This window comes from Limulus polyphemus, unplaced genomic scaffold (assembly GCF_000517525.1).
Source record: "Limulus polyphemus unplaced genomic scaffold, Limulus_polyphemus-2.1.2 Scaffold1102, whole genome shotgun sequence".
NCBI classification, from domain to species: Eukaryota; Metazoa; Arthropoda; class Merostomata; order Xiphosura; family Limulidae; genus Limulus; species Limulus polyphemus.
Genome location: NW_013666712.1, coordinates 55,143 through 70,068, shown reverse-complemented (window position 1 = coordinate 70,068; position 14,926 = coordinate 55,143). Strand labels below are relative to the sequence as shown.

At 34.5% G+C, this 14,926-nt stretch overlaps 1 protein-coding gene across 7 annotated transcripts in view; it reads right to left on the bottom strand.

Moving 5' to 3' along the window:
- Positions 1–14,926, bottom strand: part of LOC106462141 (lethal(3)malignant brain tumor-like protein 4) — an 81,012-nt gene that overhangs the window by 17,690 nt on the left and 48,396 nt on the right. For all 7 annotated transcript variants that reach the window (XM_022389297.1, XM_022389303.1, XM_022389301.1 and 4 more), the window contains 5 exons: positions 7,446–7,540; positions 6,038–6,266; positions 5,458–5,769; positions 2,393–2,492; positions 1,596–1,742 (listed from right to left, as the gene is read on the bottom strand). In XM_022389297.1, coding sequence (XP_022245005.1) covers positions 1,596–1,742; positions 2,393–2,492; positions 5,458–5,769; positions 6,038–6,266; positions 7,446–7,540 — 883 coding nt within the window. The remainder of the gene's footprint in view (positions 1–1,595; positions 1,743–2,392; positions 2,493–5,457; positions 5,770–6,037; positions 6,267–7,445; positions 7,541–14,926) is intronic.

Genomic DNA, 14,926 nt, shown 5'->3' with positions numbered 1-14,926 from the left:
GTGAAGTCAAAATACTAAGTATAGTTTCAAACAAATTAGAAACTCAAATTACCGATATTGACAAGCTAGAATGTAAAATAAGAGCCTCTTATCTTTTCAAGTTGCTAAGATATTGCTCATGTAATAAACCAAACACAGTGTCATCCCACCTACCTCTTTCCATTTTTGGAAATGCTCCCTATATATACTTCCTTCTATATATGTCATGAATAACCAATTGGAAGCTCAGAATGTCCCCTTAGTGGCTTTCTTAGCCATTTTAATGAACTTGGTGCCATTTCTTTCTTTTCAACCAAGATTTCAATGAAGTAGGGTGTGTCTTTAGTCTGCTCACAATTTCATATTTTTTAGAGTAAAATACATCTTAGTTACTAAGCTTTATAAATTATAGTAGAATTCTATGGCATTAATGTAGTAATTTATGATTTTTTAGTTATTCAAATGTATATATAAAACCTGAAAAAAATATTTTGTTTCATGTCCTCCACTTGCAAAATTTGTAAATGCTTAGCAACCTATGTAAAGCAGCAACCAAGGACAAAGGTCGTAACTTGAAGAGATAATTGTTTGCTTCACTTCTTTATTTACTGTTCAATGTTTGAGGAAAAAATATGTTTAAGAATTTATTTCTATATACATATATAATTTATAATAATTGAAATGTGACTGTATTTTACAAAATACAAGTCTACCAAGACAAGTTACTTTGCACAGACCAAAGGTCAATTTTATGTTATTTGGTAACATGAGTGCACTTGAGCCTCATCATTGTAACTTGTGAACTGTTAGCCGGGCATGGCTGAAAGGTAAATACATAAATACAATAAAAATAATAAATATATATAAATGTATAATGTTATGAGATTTAAACTATTTAGTCTAAACATTTATATTTTCATGTTATAATGGGTGTTCATTCTAGAATGAAAGACGCAAAAATTATATTTATTTCCTAATTTTTTATGGTGGTTGCGAGATCGGTAAAATCTAACCCGTACAGAGATTAATTACTGAAAATAATAGATAAAATATAAAGTTTTTTTCTTAAGAAACACTTGATAACTATCTCGACATTATATAGATTTCTAATATGAGACTTCAAAATTTTCTTATACATAAAAGTATTTTTAATCTTAAAATGAATATTACTTTGCATGTTGGATAGGCAGTATGCCAAAAGGAAAGACAGGCATGAGAAAAACATTGCTTAACAAACTTTAAGACATAATAAAAAAATTTGATATTTTATATATGAAAGTAATGTAATATTTACTGATAATCTGCCAAATTTCATTAACATACACTTACTCATTTGAAAGTTATAGCATGAAAATTATAACAAGCACAAAATGGTTAAGAGGATCGGTCCAAAGGACTGAGCCCATGCTGAAAGAGTTAAAGGACTTTAACCATTTGGTTGGTTGCTTCTAATTAGGCTTAACACATCTGCACATCAATTCTATATTTCTCTATCATTGGATACGTAAAATGTGCTTGTAGTTCAGACTATAAACTATTAATGTTAATATAATTTTTATAAACCGTTTTTATTATTATACCCTGAATACAGATAGTTGATAAGTTTTATAGCTAACCTGAGACCCTCAGTAGCACCTGAATTACTATATTTCATTGGCACTGCAACTTCCATAACACCATCATTTAGCCGACTTCCGAGACGATCTGGTAAGGCTGAGTCAAACTTATTCATATTCAACTGAGAGTATGGACAGCCAAAGGCACTAGAAAAGGTAAAGATAATGCTATAAAGTAAACACAGTAGCAGTATTGAACATGGTGTTGTGTCACCTTAGTAAATAATCAAACATCCTAAAATTAGACATGCTGACTCACCTAAAATGAAAAGTATACATATCATCTCAAGTGTTATAAAACAACACTTGAGATGATATGTATGCTGTACATTTTAGATATGAAGTAAAACTACTTTCATTAAAATGTTCATTCAAACATATATATAATTTTTATCATCATCCTCTTAGCTGAGCTATTAATTATTTTTTTCAACTCATCTGATATAACATTTTTCTCTGGAATTTTTCATATAATTACATAAGGAAAAGAAACATCTTGTTTATTTTTTAAAAACAGTCACATCTTCATCTTTGCTTATATACAAATTGTTAAACATCATTCTGACATTAGATTATCACAGGTTCTATATCAATTTGATATAAATTAATCAAGAAATACAGGCTCAGTTGTTACAAAAAATACCACAATCACCTTACTGATACATCCACACAAAAAACGAAAACAGGAACCTAGGCAGGATAAAACTAATGCAGGAAGGAAGCAATTTTCTGGCTTGGTTTTGAAGTTTTGATAAAAAAATATCCATAAAAAACTTCACATATACTTTAATCTTTACCTGTGATGAGTGGTATACTTGGGACCTTTGACATGTCCAGTACCACTACATCCTGGAGTAGGACATCCTCCCTGACCAGGTGCACTCAAGTTTTCACTTACTGCAAAAGAAAAAAAAACAACAAACAAGTTTAATTTTAACACACATACTATCACAAATAGTAACAACTTGATCCTGCATGTACTAAAACAATAAACACTGATTTAAAAATTGATTTGACCATGATGTAAAAGCATATCTGTTAAAATTGATACTGGCAATGCCAAAGATTGGAAAGATTACATAATTAATGATCAAACACAAAAACTGGAGCACTCAAAGTATAAAATAAGAAACAAAAACTAGAACTCAATTAGTATCAAAGAACCAAAATAAGCAGTCTATGGATTCCAACAACCAGTGGACAAACAAAAACATGTATAAATTATATAATTCCCAACCAATGCAAGCATGTCAAGTACAAATGTCCTCCTTAACAGAGAAGCACCAACCCATATCTATAAAACCTCAGCTCAAGAGGATTAAGCCCAACAAAAATACCTTGCTTTACAAGGGTTTGAAATTTCCTGTAACCTCTGATACAATTCCAGTCTCAGATTTCATAGCTGCTATCAAAGATGTTATCAAGAAACTATCTAAAGTTGAGTCTTCATCAGAACTTATCTAGTTCTTCCCCATTCATAATAACCACAAATTAGTCTAACTTTATAATAAAAGAAAAATGAGAGACAATTAAAAAGTGACAGCAAAATCCAATGCCATGGCAAAATCACAAACATGCACACAATGTGCATAAAAAAATTTAGCTGTTAAATGAAGATTCCTCTCAGAACTAAAATGTTATTTAATTTAAAAAAAAATCCAAACTCAAATAACTGACAGGCTTTGTCAAATACTGTTATCTACTAGGTATGATATATTTTACACAAAACATCACAATTGCTTATACACCATTGCTCCTTTGTGAAAAGAATATCTCTTAAGCTTTATTTTGCTATGTCCCCTCCCTTTTAAAGCTGAGTTGTATTTCAAATTAATTTAGCATATCAAAAAAATCAGTCAAACAAACACAAATCTTTATAGTATGCCAACAGCATATCTGTGATACTCTAGTAGAGAAACACAAGAATACTAGATTTACAAAGCTCCAGCATCTATATGTGGTGTGGTATATATAAGTAAGCTAAAGATTTCTATAAAGTCATTTTTCTAAAGCCGTTATATCATAATCTATAATAATCAAAATTATAATTTAAATCATAATCAAACCCGTATGTCAAAAGACTGATTAAAAGACTACGAGAGTGCCGACTCTAAATAAGTCAGAGATACTTTTGATCAAGTAATTTTACCTTACATTCCATTTGTACTTTCTATATCAAAACTTCAAGGTGTCTAAAGAATTATGCATTAATCCCATGATAACAGGATGCACTCCACTCTGCATCTCTCTACTTGTGTTACTGTCATCCACGCCAACACATCATACTCTCTCTCCATCCGACGTTACTACCATGTGCATAAACAAACACACATGCATTCCAAGTGCTCCGGCCAACTCAACACATCATTACAAGTAGGCAATGAACATTAGAGGGTTTGTTCAGTAAAAAGTTATATCGTATCTCTTATTTTCTCTACCCTAACACTTACTGTAGTCAAAGTTAATAAATATAATACACACAATCTAGAATGACTGTAGATTGCAAAAGAAAATTACAATTTTTTATCCAAACAGCCTAAGGGCTTCTAACAGTTTCAGAACTGCTTTAATTTTCTTGTTTTATTGCTCTTTGACCTATGTCTAACTAACATAACAAAACAATAAATCACCCAGAGACAGGGCAGGTTAAGGTAAACTGTTGAGTTAAATAAAGAGATAGTACTCCACATGCATTTCTCAAAGAGAAGTTTTATATTTCATTTTTTTTACTTATATTTTATCTAACTTAACAAGTTTCTAATTTTTATATTCTAGTTATGATTTTTAAAACATGTATAACAATAAAAATAGGATATACATAAAAATTAAGTAATTTAGCACTTACTTAAGCCATGAGGCCTTTCACACTTGGGTGCATGGTTTAGTAATTTTTTTTTTTCTCACTGTTGGTTGTCCAAAAATAATTCATGTAACTTTGAAATATGCATTTCAGAACACAAACAATATATCATACACTTGAAGAGAATATCCAAAAATAAGTAATTTATCTGGCTTTCTTACTAACTTATAAATAGGTTAAAAAATTCCATTACTGCTCGGAACAATGTCTTTAGTTCTCACAGCAAACTATTGGCCTTTTACCTCAAAAACAACTGAAAATTGTTTTATGTAGTTCACAATTTGCTCTTTCTATTGGTTGTAAACATGTCCAATAGATATTATAAAACTTCTTAAAAGACAGAGGATATGGGAGGAGAATGTCAATGTGGGTTGAACATATATAGTAATAACTCAGTAAAGCATGAACAGGTTGAAATTCTATATTCTGCCTTGTAAGCATCTATAAAACATGTTTCTAATTTGTTGAACAATGTGAAACCTATACAAGGGAACAGCAAAAATCCATAAATGAAAAGTCAAGAGTGCCACCATGTCATGCAACTCAAAGGTGCAGATTGAAACTTTATTTCAATACCCACCTTTGAAATTAAGAAATAAAAACTAAAATGTGAGTTATAAACTGTTTTGATGCCAAATTTACTAACGTACATTGAAAAGAAAGTAGTATGATTAAATTTTGAATATAACTCTGTAAAAAGTTTTTTGTAGAAAAAGCTATACAATAGGCTATCTATGCCATGTCCACCATAGGAATGAAAACACAGATTTTAGCATTATAAGCCATAAGACTTAATGCTGAGCTACTGTGGACCCCTGTAAAAATGTCATGACATACACTTTGACCCTCCCATAGGGTTAAAGCTTTACTTTGGTATGAAGTTAAAAATCAATCAGTAAAACAGTTCATGATATTAAAATACTTTAAACAAGAAAAAAGAAAACATAATCACAATAGAAAGTTATCAAAACCTTTAATTTTTACATTGGGAAAAGTACAAACCTATGGGGGGTTGTAAGGGATGACCAGTTCGAAAACACCACCCAGCAGGGTGGAGGTCAGGAGAATCATCATCCATCCAGTAGTCATAGGCATCAGACCATCCATCAAAATGTATCTTAACAGCATGAGCTGAAGTCTCGACAATTGTTGCTACCCTCACCAACATGGGATTCCTTCCATCAACCACCTCTAACTTCCAGTTAACTTTAAAACTGTGAGATTGTCGTTGCTTGAAAGCTCGAGCGGGCACAGATTGCGATTTTGTTTCTGTCAAGTACTGCTCCCAAGTAAAATTTTCAGGATCACTGCAGTCTGTAATAACAGAATATTCTGCTCAAGAATTAAACTGAAGAAATACATTGATACTAAAGAATAATTGTGCTAAACAAATTTTACAAAATAATGAAAGGCATTTTGGGTAGACATTAACTGTAATATCTTCAATATCTCAGGAACTAACTCTGAAAGACAAGACAGAAACTGTACATTTCCAAGAACCACCATTAAAACAGAAGTCCCAGGTATTAGAGTTTAAATATCTAACAATGATAACATATGCACATATTGAAAACAAACATACTATTTGGAGGTGTTAAGACATGCCCTGTATCTCTACACCAGTTGATTGGATGAATATATGGTGAAGTTGGGTCAGCCCAGTAATCATAAATATCATCCCAACCATCAAAATGGACCAGAAACCGAGTGTCTAGCACATCAGTCACAGTTGCTACACACACAAGAGTTGTGTTTTTCTTGTCCACAGCTTCCAATTTCATTCCCACGCGAAATCCGTGTGGGGTAACTTGCTGTGAAATAGAAAGGAACTTTCATAAAAACAAGTGTAACACCATCTCAATAAAATCTAAATTCAGTAGTAACAACTTCATCATAACATAAATAGATATAAATGACTGTCATTTTAATATATATATATATATATATACACACATAAATATTCTGACATAAAATCAATGAATTCTTGTTTAGATGCAAGTCACTGAAAAATGGTGAATGTATCATGGCATCTAATGCACTCTGAAGTAAGGTAAATAAAATTGATACCTATATGCTTTTAGAGACAGTATAGTTCATGCATTCTTATATCAAAAAGAGGTCACCAATGTGACTAAGAACTGAAATAAAAAACAACATAAAGCAACTGACATACCAACTTGTTTTTTGGAATGACTCCAAAAAAAAAGGGGGGAAATTTACTACAATTGTTTAAGATGTAATTTTCTGGCTTTTGGTTAAATTGAATATTTCCAATTAAACTGTGTTATGTGCACAAGTTTAAATGGGTAAAAAATGAAAGCACAAGCTTAATTCTATATTTTCAAAACCCAAACAATGTATTGTTGGATGAATTTTCTTTTGTGTCCTCTGTGCTGTCATGTTTCATTTTAACCTGCACAAATATTATCAAAAACAATTCAACTGGGTTTGTTTTGTTTCACAGCTTTATGCATAGCTACACAAGGGCTATCTGCATTAGCCATCTCAAATTTTGAGCTGAAATATTAGAGGGAAGGTAGTTGTTTAACAGCATATACTGTCAATTCTTTGGCTATTCTAATCAAATAGTGTGATATGACCATCACTCTTATAACGCACCCATGGCTTGAGAGAGCAGAGTACAATTTTCATTTGTAGCAATGGATCCATAGTTGAGCATAATAACTACTAGGCCATGCCCAGCCCCAAAAGCACCACATACTGTAGTTTTGTTGTCATATATTAGAAATTTAAATTATATGCTTATTTCAAAGTTTAAAAATACAATGTTAAGATTATTGTTTTTATAAAAATGCTAATGAACAAATCTAGCATTCATCTGTGTTTCACATTATGTTATAAACTTTCAACAACATCAATAAGTAAAATAAACACACAAGGCAATTAAACATTCTCTTGATGACTAAATACCTGAAAACATTGCAATAAGTTATGAAAACAACAATATTATTACTACTGTGAAATCATACCTGAGAGTTTTTACAAGAGAATAAATTTTTTGGGGCAGCTTGAGCTTTACTGAGTCTCAGATACTGGTTCCAACCAAAGTCTTTCAGGTTCCATCCTGTAAGTAGTAAGTATAAAAACATGAACAGCTATGTAAATGTTACTGCACTTTATGAGATGTGGTTCTTCATTCTACTTGTACTGCTTGGCATCATAATATGATATATGTGAGTATTTTAATAAGTATCCACAACTTGAAAAGTAAAATAAAATAAAGCTAGCTAACAAGTATTTTTTAAAATTACAATTCACTAAGACTACATACATATATTTATATAAATATAATAGTACTGTCTGTTGTACATCCATGCAACTATTTCACATGGTGCAGATGTATCCTCACCAAAATTGGTATGGAGGTTCATTTGGTCCATGCGAGGGTACATACAAATATTTGGTTTTGCATTTTGTGGTTTTTATGGGCATTTTTTATCACTACTTTGCCCCCTGTATGGTATGGAGTCCATGGTTATTGGTATTGGGTCCAATGGGGACATACATACAAATTTTCAGTTTTGCATTTTGCAGTTTTTATGGGCATTTTGTATTTTTTTACCACTACCTCACCTCCTCAGGATGGATTTTCACCAGATTTGGTATGGAGGTTTGTTAGGTCCATGCGAAGGTACCTGCAAATATGCAGTTTCACATTTTGTGTTTTGCAGTTTTTATGGGCATTTTTTACAATTACATATAAGAGAAGTATCTTTTCATGTCCTAAGATAACTTGTAATTAATCATACATTTACATAACTTCTATTTAGGGGATGGGTACTCCAGCAAGTACTCAATATCTTTAATTATATAAAGTACCATCATTTATATCACTGTAAAACTGTAGGTTTTCTTGTTTCATTCTACAATAATGCATTGAAGTTTCAAATAACAGAACTAGTTATTTATAATTAATTCAAGTTACATGAAAATGATTAATAAAAGTTTGCATCAAAATGGATAAAACAAACAAAACAGTGATTATCCTTAGAAAATGACCTAAAACATAAAAATCAGGTTTCAATACTTGTGATAGGCAGAACACAGACATCCTAATGTGTAGCTTTGTGTTTAATAATAAAGAAGCATAATGGTAATATTCTGATTACTTAGATAGTTTAATTAATTGAAAACAGTAGTAATTTGAAATCCTAATTTTGATTAGTCTTATTATTTTCATGAGTCGTGACACAAATTGATTTGACTGGACAAACTTGAATTTATTAAAAATAATAAAGAAAAATCATAATGGCAACATTTTGATTACTGGATAGCTGGAATAATCAAAACTTATTTTCATGACATTAATTGATTTAATTGTAATTTTGATTAATCAATTATTTTACATAACATTTATCAATACTCAGAGTTGGACAAATTGATTGATTAATATAATCAATTAACTATAAGAATTGATTACATCAATTAGTTGTTTGTAAACTAATCAATTAATTAAAATTATGAAAAACTGATTATTGTCATGAAAATAACTAAATAATTTAAATTAGTGTTTCCAATTATTCCTGTTTTAAACAATTCCAACAATAAGTTAATTGAAACTGTGAGTAAATTGACTTGCACACATGTAACCAACTAAAAAAAGGTAACATTTTCTTAAATCAAACATTTATTTCCAATAATGCTTATCTCCTCTCACACTACAGCTATTACTCGATTGCCAGGGTTCCTTCTTTTGCCCACCTAAGCATTGGTCTGATTTTTTCTTGTTTGATTCAGTCTTTTATACCCCATTTAATTGCCTTTGGCAATATTTGTCTCGTTATACTCTCAACCTACAACGATGCACCCTGGTACTGTAAATAAGCATCTCATTCAGATAATGTTATCAATCTGCACTCTCTAAAACTGGCTCTTAGTGGGGAGGAAGGGTGAGAGAGTGGGAGAGGAGGTAAGTATTATTGGAAATACATTTTTGATTTAAGAAAATGTTAAATTCCAAAACATACTTACTTCCTCTCACACTACAGCTAGAGTCCCACCTTGATAAGGTGGAGAAGCCAGTGAGGGCATTATCCATACAGAAAGCATCTGCACAGATAATGGGTGTGTCAACAGAAGATTGCTGCCCAATGGGGGAACCACACTACATCCAGAACAGGTATGCTCTTCACTCAAAACTTATTTCATGTACTTAGGTGGAATTTTACATGATTTACCATCTCTATTGGCCAGGCCCCAACCACTGCTCTGGATTGAAACTACAGGGCCATGGTCCCTATATCCCATGTTGGTGGCTAGGGCAATTGGACTGCAAGAGATATATATATATATATATTTACATTTTTGATTGGATACCAACCTGTAGCCATAGAGTGATGCATTTCAAGCAACCAGAATCACAATGAGAAGGTAAGCAACAATGAGGTAGACAAATCTTCTCCTCAACCTGAACAAGTCCAAAAGGCATCACCCCACACTCTTGTATGCTTTACTCAACCTGAAGAAATAGAACTCATCTGGTCTGGAATTATGAACACTCATCCTCATTCCCAAACTGTGTGGGAAAGGTAAATTCCACTTGACCCTGGAATTATGAGGACATGGAACAAACTGTGCTCAACCAAGAACCCAGGATTAGACCACTCTACATTCAGAATTCTGAGGAGACAATGGACCCTCTTCAATAAACAATGTACTGAACCAATACTGATCAAAAAGAAGAGCCACGATCAACCCAAATCTGAACCGGTATTATGAGTAGGCTCCTGCGTAGGCAGGTGCCTCTCCTACTGACACCTGGGATAAAACCCTCCCAGGTAGGAGGACCCCCCCCCAACTTCATCATCTTCTCCAAGAGTGGAGAAATTCTCTCTAAAACTCTGGAGGAAAAGCTTCTGTTCACCACCATAGTGACTTGAAACTGGTAAGGACTCTCTAGCTCCACTAAGAGAATCTGGGGGGGGGGGTAATGCATGTTGGAGAGTCCTAAGGAACAGTGCTCTAGAAACAGTGCAATAGGTGAACCAAGTACCCTAAATTCTTAAAAGGAAACAAACCCTGATTTATTCAATCTAATGATGGAAGGGATGGGCAGGATCCCCTTATGCTTTGCTCATGATAGTCCAGCACAGTACTGTAATACCACCAGGTCAGCCTCTAGGTGGTCTTATGGAACATCTCATTTCTACTTAGCCTGCTGCAACCTAGATAAAGTGTATTGAATTAGTGGTTGCTAGTGCAGAATTGGTTTGATAAAAATACACCTGTCCAGGCAACACTTGCCACAAAGTGGGATTCTATGAAAATAAGGTAAGAAACCCTAAAAGGTAGCAATGAAAATACTCACCCATCTGTATAATCTAGTGGAAGTGGTTAAGATAGTTACAGGGGGTGGGCGACAACCCTCAGATGAAGATACTTCCAGATCATGCAAATAATACGAGATAAAAGTATTGGGAGAGGTCCACACAATGTCCTCCAGCAGGCAATTCAACCGGTTTGCTAAGGGCATAGAAATGTGACGAATCTGATTAGATGTGACTCGCAGAAGATTCCTTGCCTTCAAAGAAGAGCCTAGAATATTTGTTGTTAAGCATCTTCAAAAGCATTAGTGTGGGAAACAAAACCTTCAAGACCCTCACTGAACATAACAATTATCAAAATCTGATCAGAAGTGAGAAATAGTGATCAGTGGAATAGGTGAAAAGAATTTATCCCCTTCCCTGTTTGATAGTTTCTTGGGTAAGAAGAACCGGCCTGAGGATGTAGGTAAAATGATAAATCATCCTGTAGACAAACAGAACAAACCACTCTGACTGGCAATGTCTGTAGGTTAAGTGGTTAAGATAGCTACAGGGAGTGGGCAAAAACCCTGAGATGAAGATACTTCCAGATCACGCAAGTAATGTGAGATAAAAGTACTGGGGGAGGTCCACACAATGTCTTCCAGTAAGCAATTCAACCGGACTGCTAAGGGCATAGAAGTAGGGTGATTTTGGAAAATGAAAAACCCTTGCCAAAGAGCCAGGTCAAAAAACCAATTATGTTCAACCTCCTCTCAATACACCATTGCCAATATGTGTGTCATTTACATTGATAAATGTCCATTGCAGGACTAAGCAAAGACTGAGACAGATATATGGCAACCTTAAAAATTAAACCCTGATGCCATGCAAAAGACAGCATAACCTATATGCCTGAAGCTTGAGCTTCTAAATAGCTAGGTGTACCATGTCAGATCATGGCTGCCTCCACAGGCATGATCTAAAAGAAGAGGACACTCCTAAAGGTACCACAGAAGCAGAAACAAGGGTGTAGCTGCCAATCTGGTGCTATTAACAGAACCCGAAATGGGTTGGAACAAATCATAGTTAGTACATTGGGGAACATAAGAATTGGAGGGAATGCCTAGAGTTGTAATCCCATCCCGACCTCATGGAATGCATCTATTGCCAAAGTACAAAGGGGAGGTACTGGAGACCAAATAGCCAGTAGTTGGGTGTTTCAATGATTGGCCAACCCACCAATCAGAGTTGCAAAATGAGAGCCAATCCAACAGAATCTTGTAATGCAGCCTCTATATTCTGTTGGGAGAATCTGTTTGGATTGAGACAATTGATCTGCTACTGTAGTCATTCCTCATGGAACATGGCAAGTTAGTACGATGATATGATAGGAATGGTTCTGAGAAAGGAAGTCCATGATTTGAAAACAAGGAGCCCTGGACTAAGTGCGTCTTTGATAAGAAATGCAAGACACTACCATGGAAATGTCTGAGTGAAGCCTGATGATTTTCCCCTTAATAAGCTCAGACCATTAGGCATTGCTTTTTTAGGAGCAAGAAGGACTAAAGCAATGTGTAGGGAAGGCTCATCATCCATGCGTAGTCCCTGGAATTCCTGACTGTTGGTATATACAACCCATCCCTGAGCAAAGCATCGTGAAGAGATGGAACTCTGGATGAAGTGGCAGCAGAGGAAGCTATGTCTTAGTAGTGTCTCAACTTAACAAACCTGATTAAGGAGACTGCGGAATCCAGTGAATCGATGGTTACGATCCCTTGATCACATCAAGACTACTGAAAGGATCTCTTGTACTCTCACTCCAAAAGCATGTGGAATTTGAGTGATACCAACATTCCAAAACAACTATCCAGGCAGTGGGAGAAGGAGAGCTGATTAAGAGTTGGGCATCCTGTTCCATAGCATGGAGCTGGATGGGAGTCAACTGGAAATCTGAGAGACACGAAGAAAAAAAAGAAAAACCCAGACTGATGATATATTGAATAGAAGCAAGAATATATGTCTCAGCTCTGAGAATGAACCCTGCCTTGGTTGTTTCTGAAAGTTGAATCAGGGTGTGACGTTCTGACAATTGATGAGATGGTGCCGGCAGTAACCAGACATCTATGGATTGGTGTGTGCATAGTGCTCTGGAATGGGGGTGATGAGAAAAAACTTGTGCAATTCAGCAGAACCCATATGAAGCCAATGCTAGTCCAAAGGTTAAAAACCCTGAACTGCAGTACCTGACCCTGTGCACAAAAAATGCCAATACTGGTGGGGATGGCACCACTATAACAATGTGCAGATAGAAGCTGACTACAAAGAACTTGGACATCCACAGACCCAGTAAAAATGCCAACTCTGATTGAGGAATGAGTAACTTGTGAATCTTGGAGAATCTAGGCATTGATATATATGAGAAAAATCAATGACTGTACACCAATCTTCTGTTTTCTTAGGCCCAACAACAGACAGGAATAAAACCCCAGAAGACTTAGCACGACTCTCTTACTACCCCCAGACCAACAAAATTCTGATAGCCCTAGAACTATGTTCCAACTCCTGAGGATCTGCGGGAAACAAAAAACCCTACAGGTTGGATGGATAATTGTGAACATTGAACTGAATGACTAATCCTGAGTCAAAGACCTGTGGTTAAAATTACCACACATCCATGAATTCTCAGATCCAAGCCCCTATAGACTCCGAAGGCATACAATAATAACCAATGTCACTGACAGCGATCCAACCAAGCATCGGAACCCTTGGATATGGACAGAATCTATTCTGGGTACCAAGGGGCTGACATGGGAGGTTGGGACCCTCAAATAGGAGCAGAACTATGACCCCCTGTAGGAGTTGATGAAATCTGAGACAACAACAGGGATGAATGAAGACGTCGACAATTGAACCAATGTGCAAGCTAACAATGGATCCAGCTCTTCATCAATGAAGTTGGTAATCCTGAGAGTCTTCTAACAAAGTTTAGTGTAAGAAAAACAAAACACTGGATTTTAGAGTTGTAAGCCCATAGTCTTACCCAGTCCAACCAGGGGACATTGATCTATTCTGCCTTAGAACCCATAATTTCAAGGAGCAGATGTATTATTAGTCAGAATATACTTCCACATGGTGGTGTTAAGCCAAATCATGAAGTTTCAACAACCATGTCAGATAAGGCATAACAGTCCCTTTACATAACTGAGAAGTAGACCTCTCTGCATAAACCACAATGTATGGGGATGGAGAGAAAATTAAATGTGCACTCTTAAACTTTTCAGCCATCAAATAAGGTGCAGGCTCAAAAGTAACTGGAGAAGAACCGAAAACATCACACTCTCAATGAACGAACTGAAGAAAACAAATTAAAGGCAGCTTATCCCAAAGTGGCCTCCTTTTTTTATGCCATTTAACTCTTTCGACACGAGCTTGGTCCCTGGGATCGACCTCGTAACCATAACCATAACATACTAATAACTTTTAATATTTTACGTGTATCATTACAAAATTTTATAGACTTATAGTAAACATTAAAAGCCTTTTGCACACAAAAAATCAGATTCTTTTAATGAAGTATTTTTACTTAAATTTGTCCATGAAAATATAATTTTTTTTTCTAACTAGTCTGAGTGCAAAGTGATTTTCATATCAAAATTAAAAATACTTTTCATCATCTAAAAAATCTCAGATTTCCTTTGTGCAATCCCTAAAACCTCCTAAATGCATTTCAAACGTTTTTTTTTACTAAATCCTTATAGTTTTTATGTTATTTTCTCTTCCCTATCTCAAAACGGTATTGGTCAATTCGACCAACCTTGTAACCACCAAAAAAAAATAGAAACAAACGTAAATTAACCTTTTCTTTCTAGAATGACTTCAAACTGTAACCTGAAACTACACTCGTTTATCCTAAGTAGCTCTAAGTTCGTAACATTATACATCTCTTTATAATTAAATTTTAATGTTTTATTGCCCTTCTAACCGTGTCTAACTGCTATTCCCGCCATAAAAGCTGTAAATCACTTGGGGAACGTGCAGCTCACGTTATGCTATCAAATTAGATTACCCACAAGCTGCTTGCGTGTGTGTGTCTCGTAAACCATTTTTAATTTTATTATTATTATTACTTATTTTACCTAATCTAGTCTTAAATAACTTAAAAAGACCTGTACTTTTAATTTTAGTTACTTTTATAATAATAAATA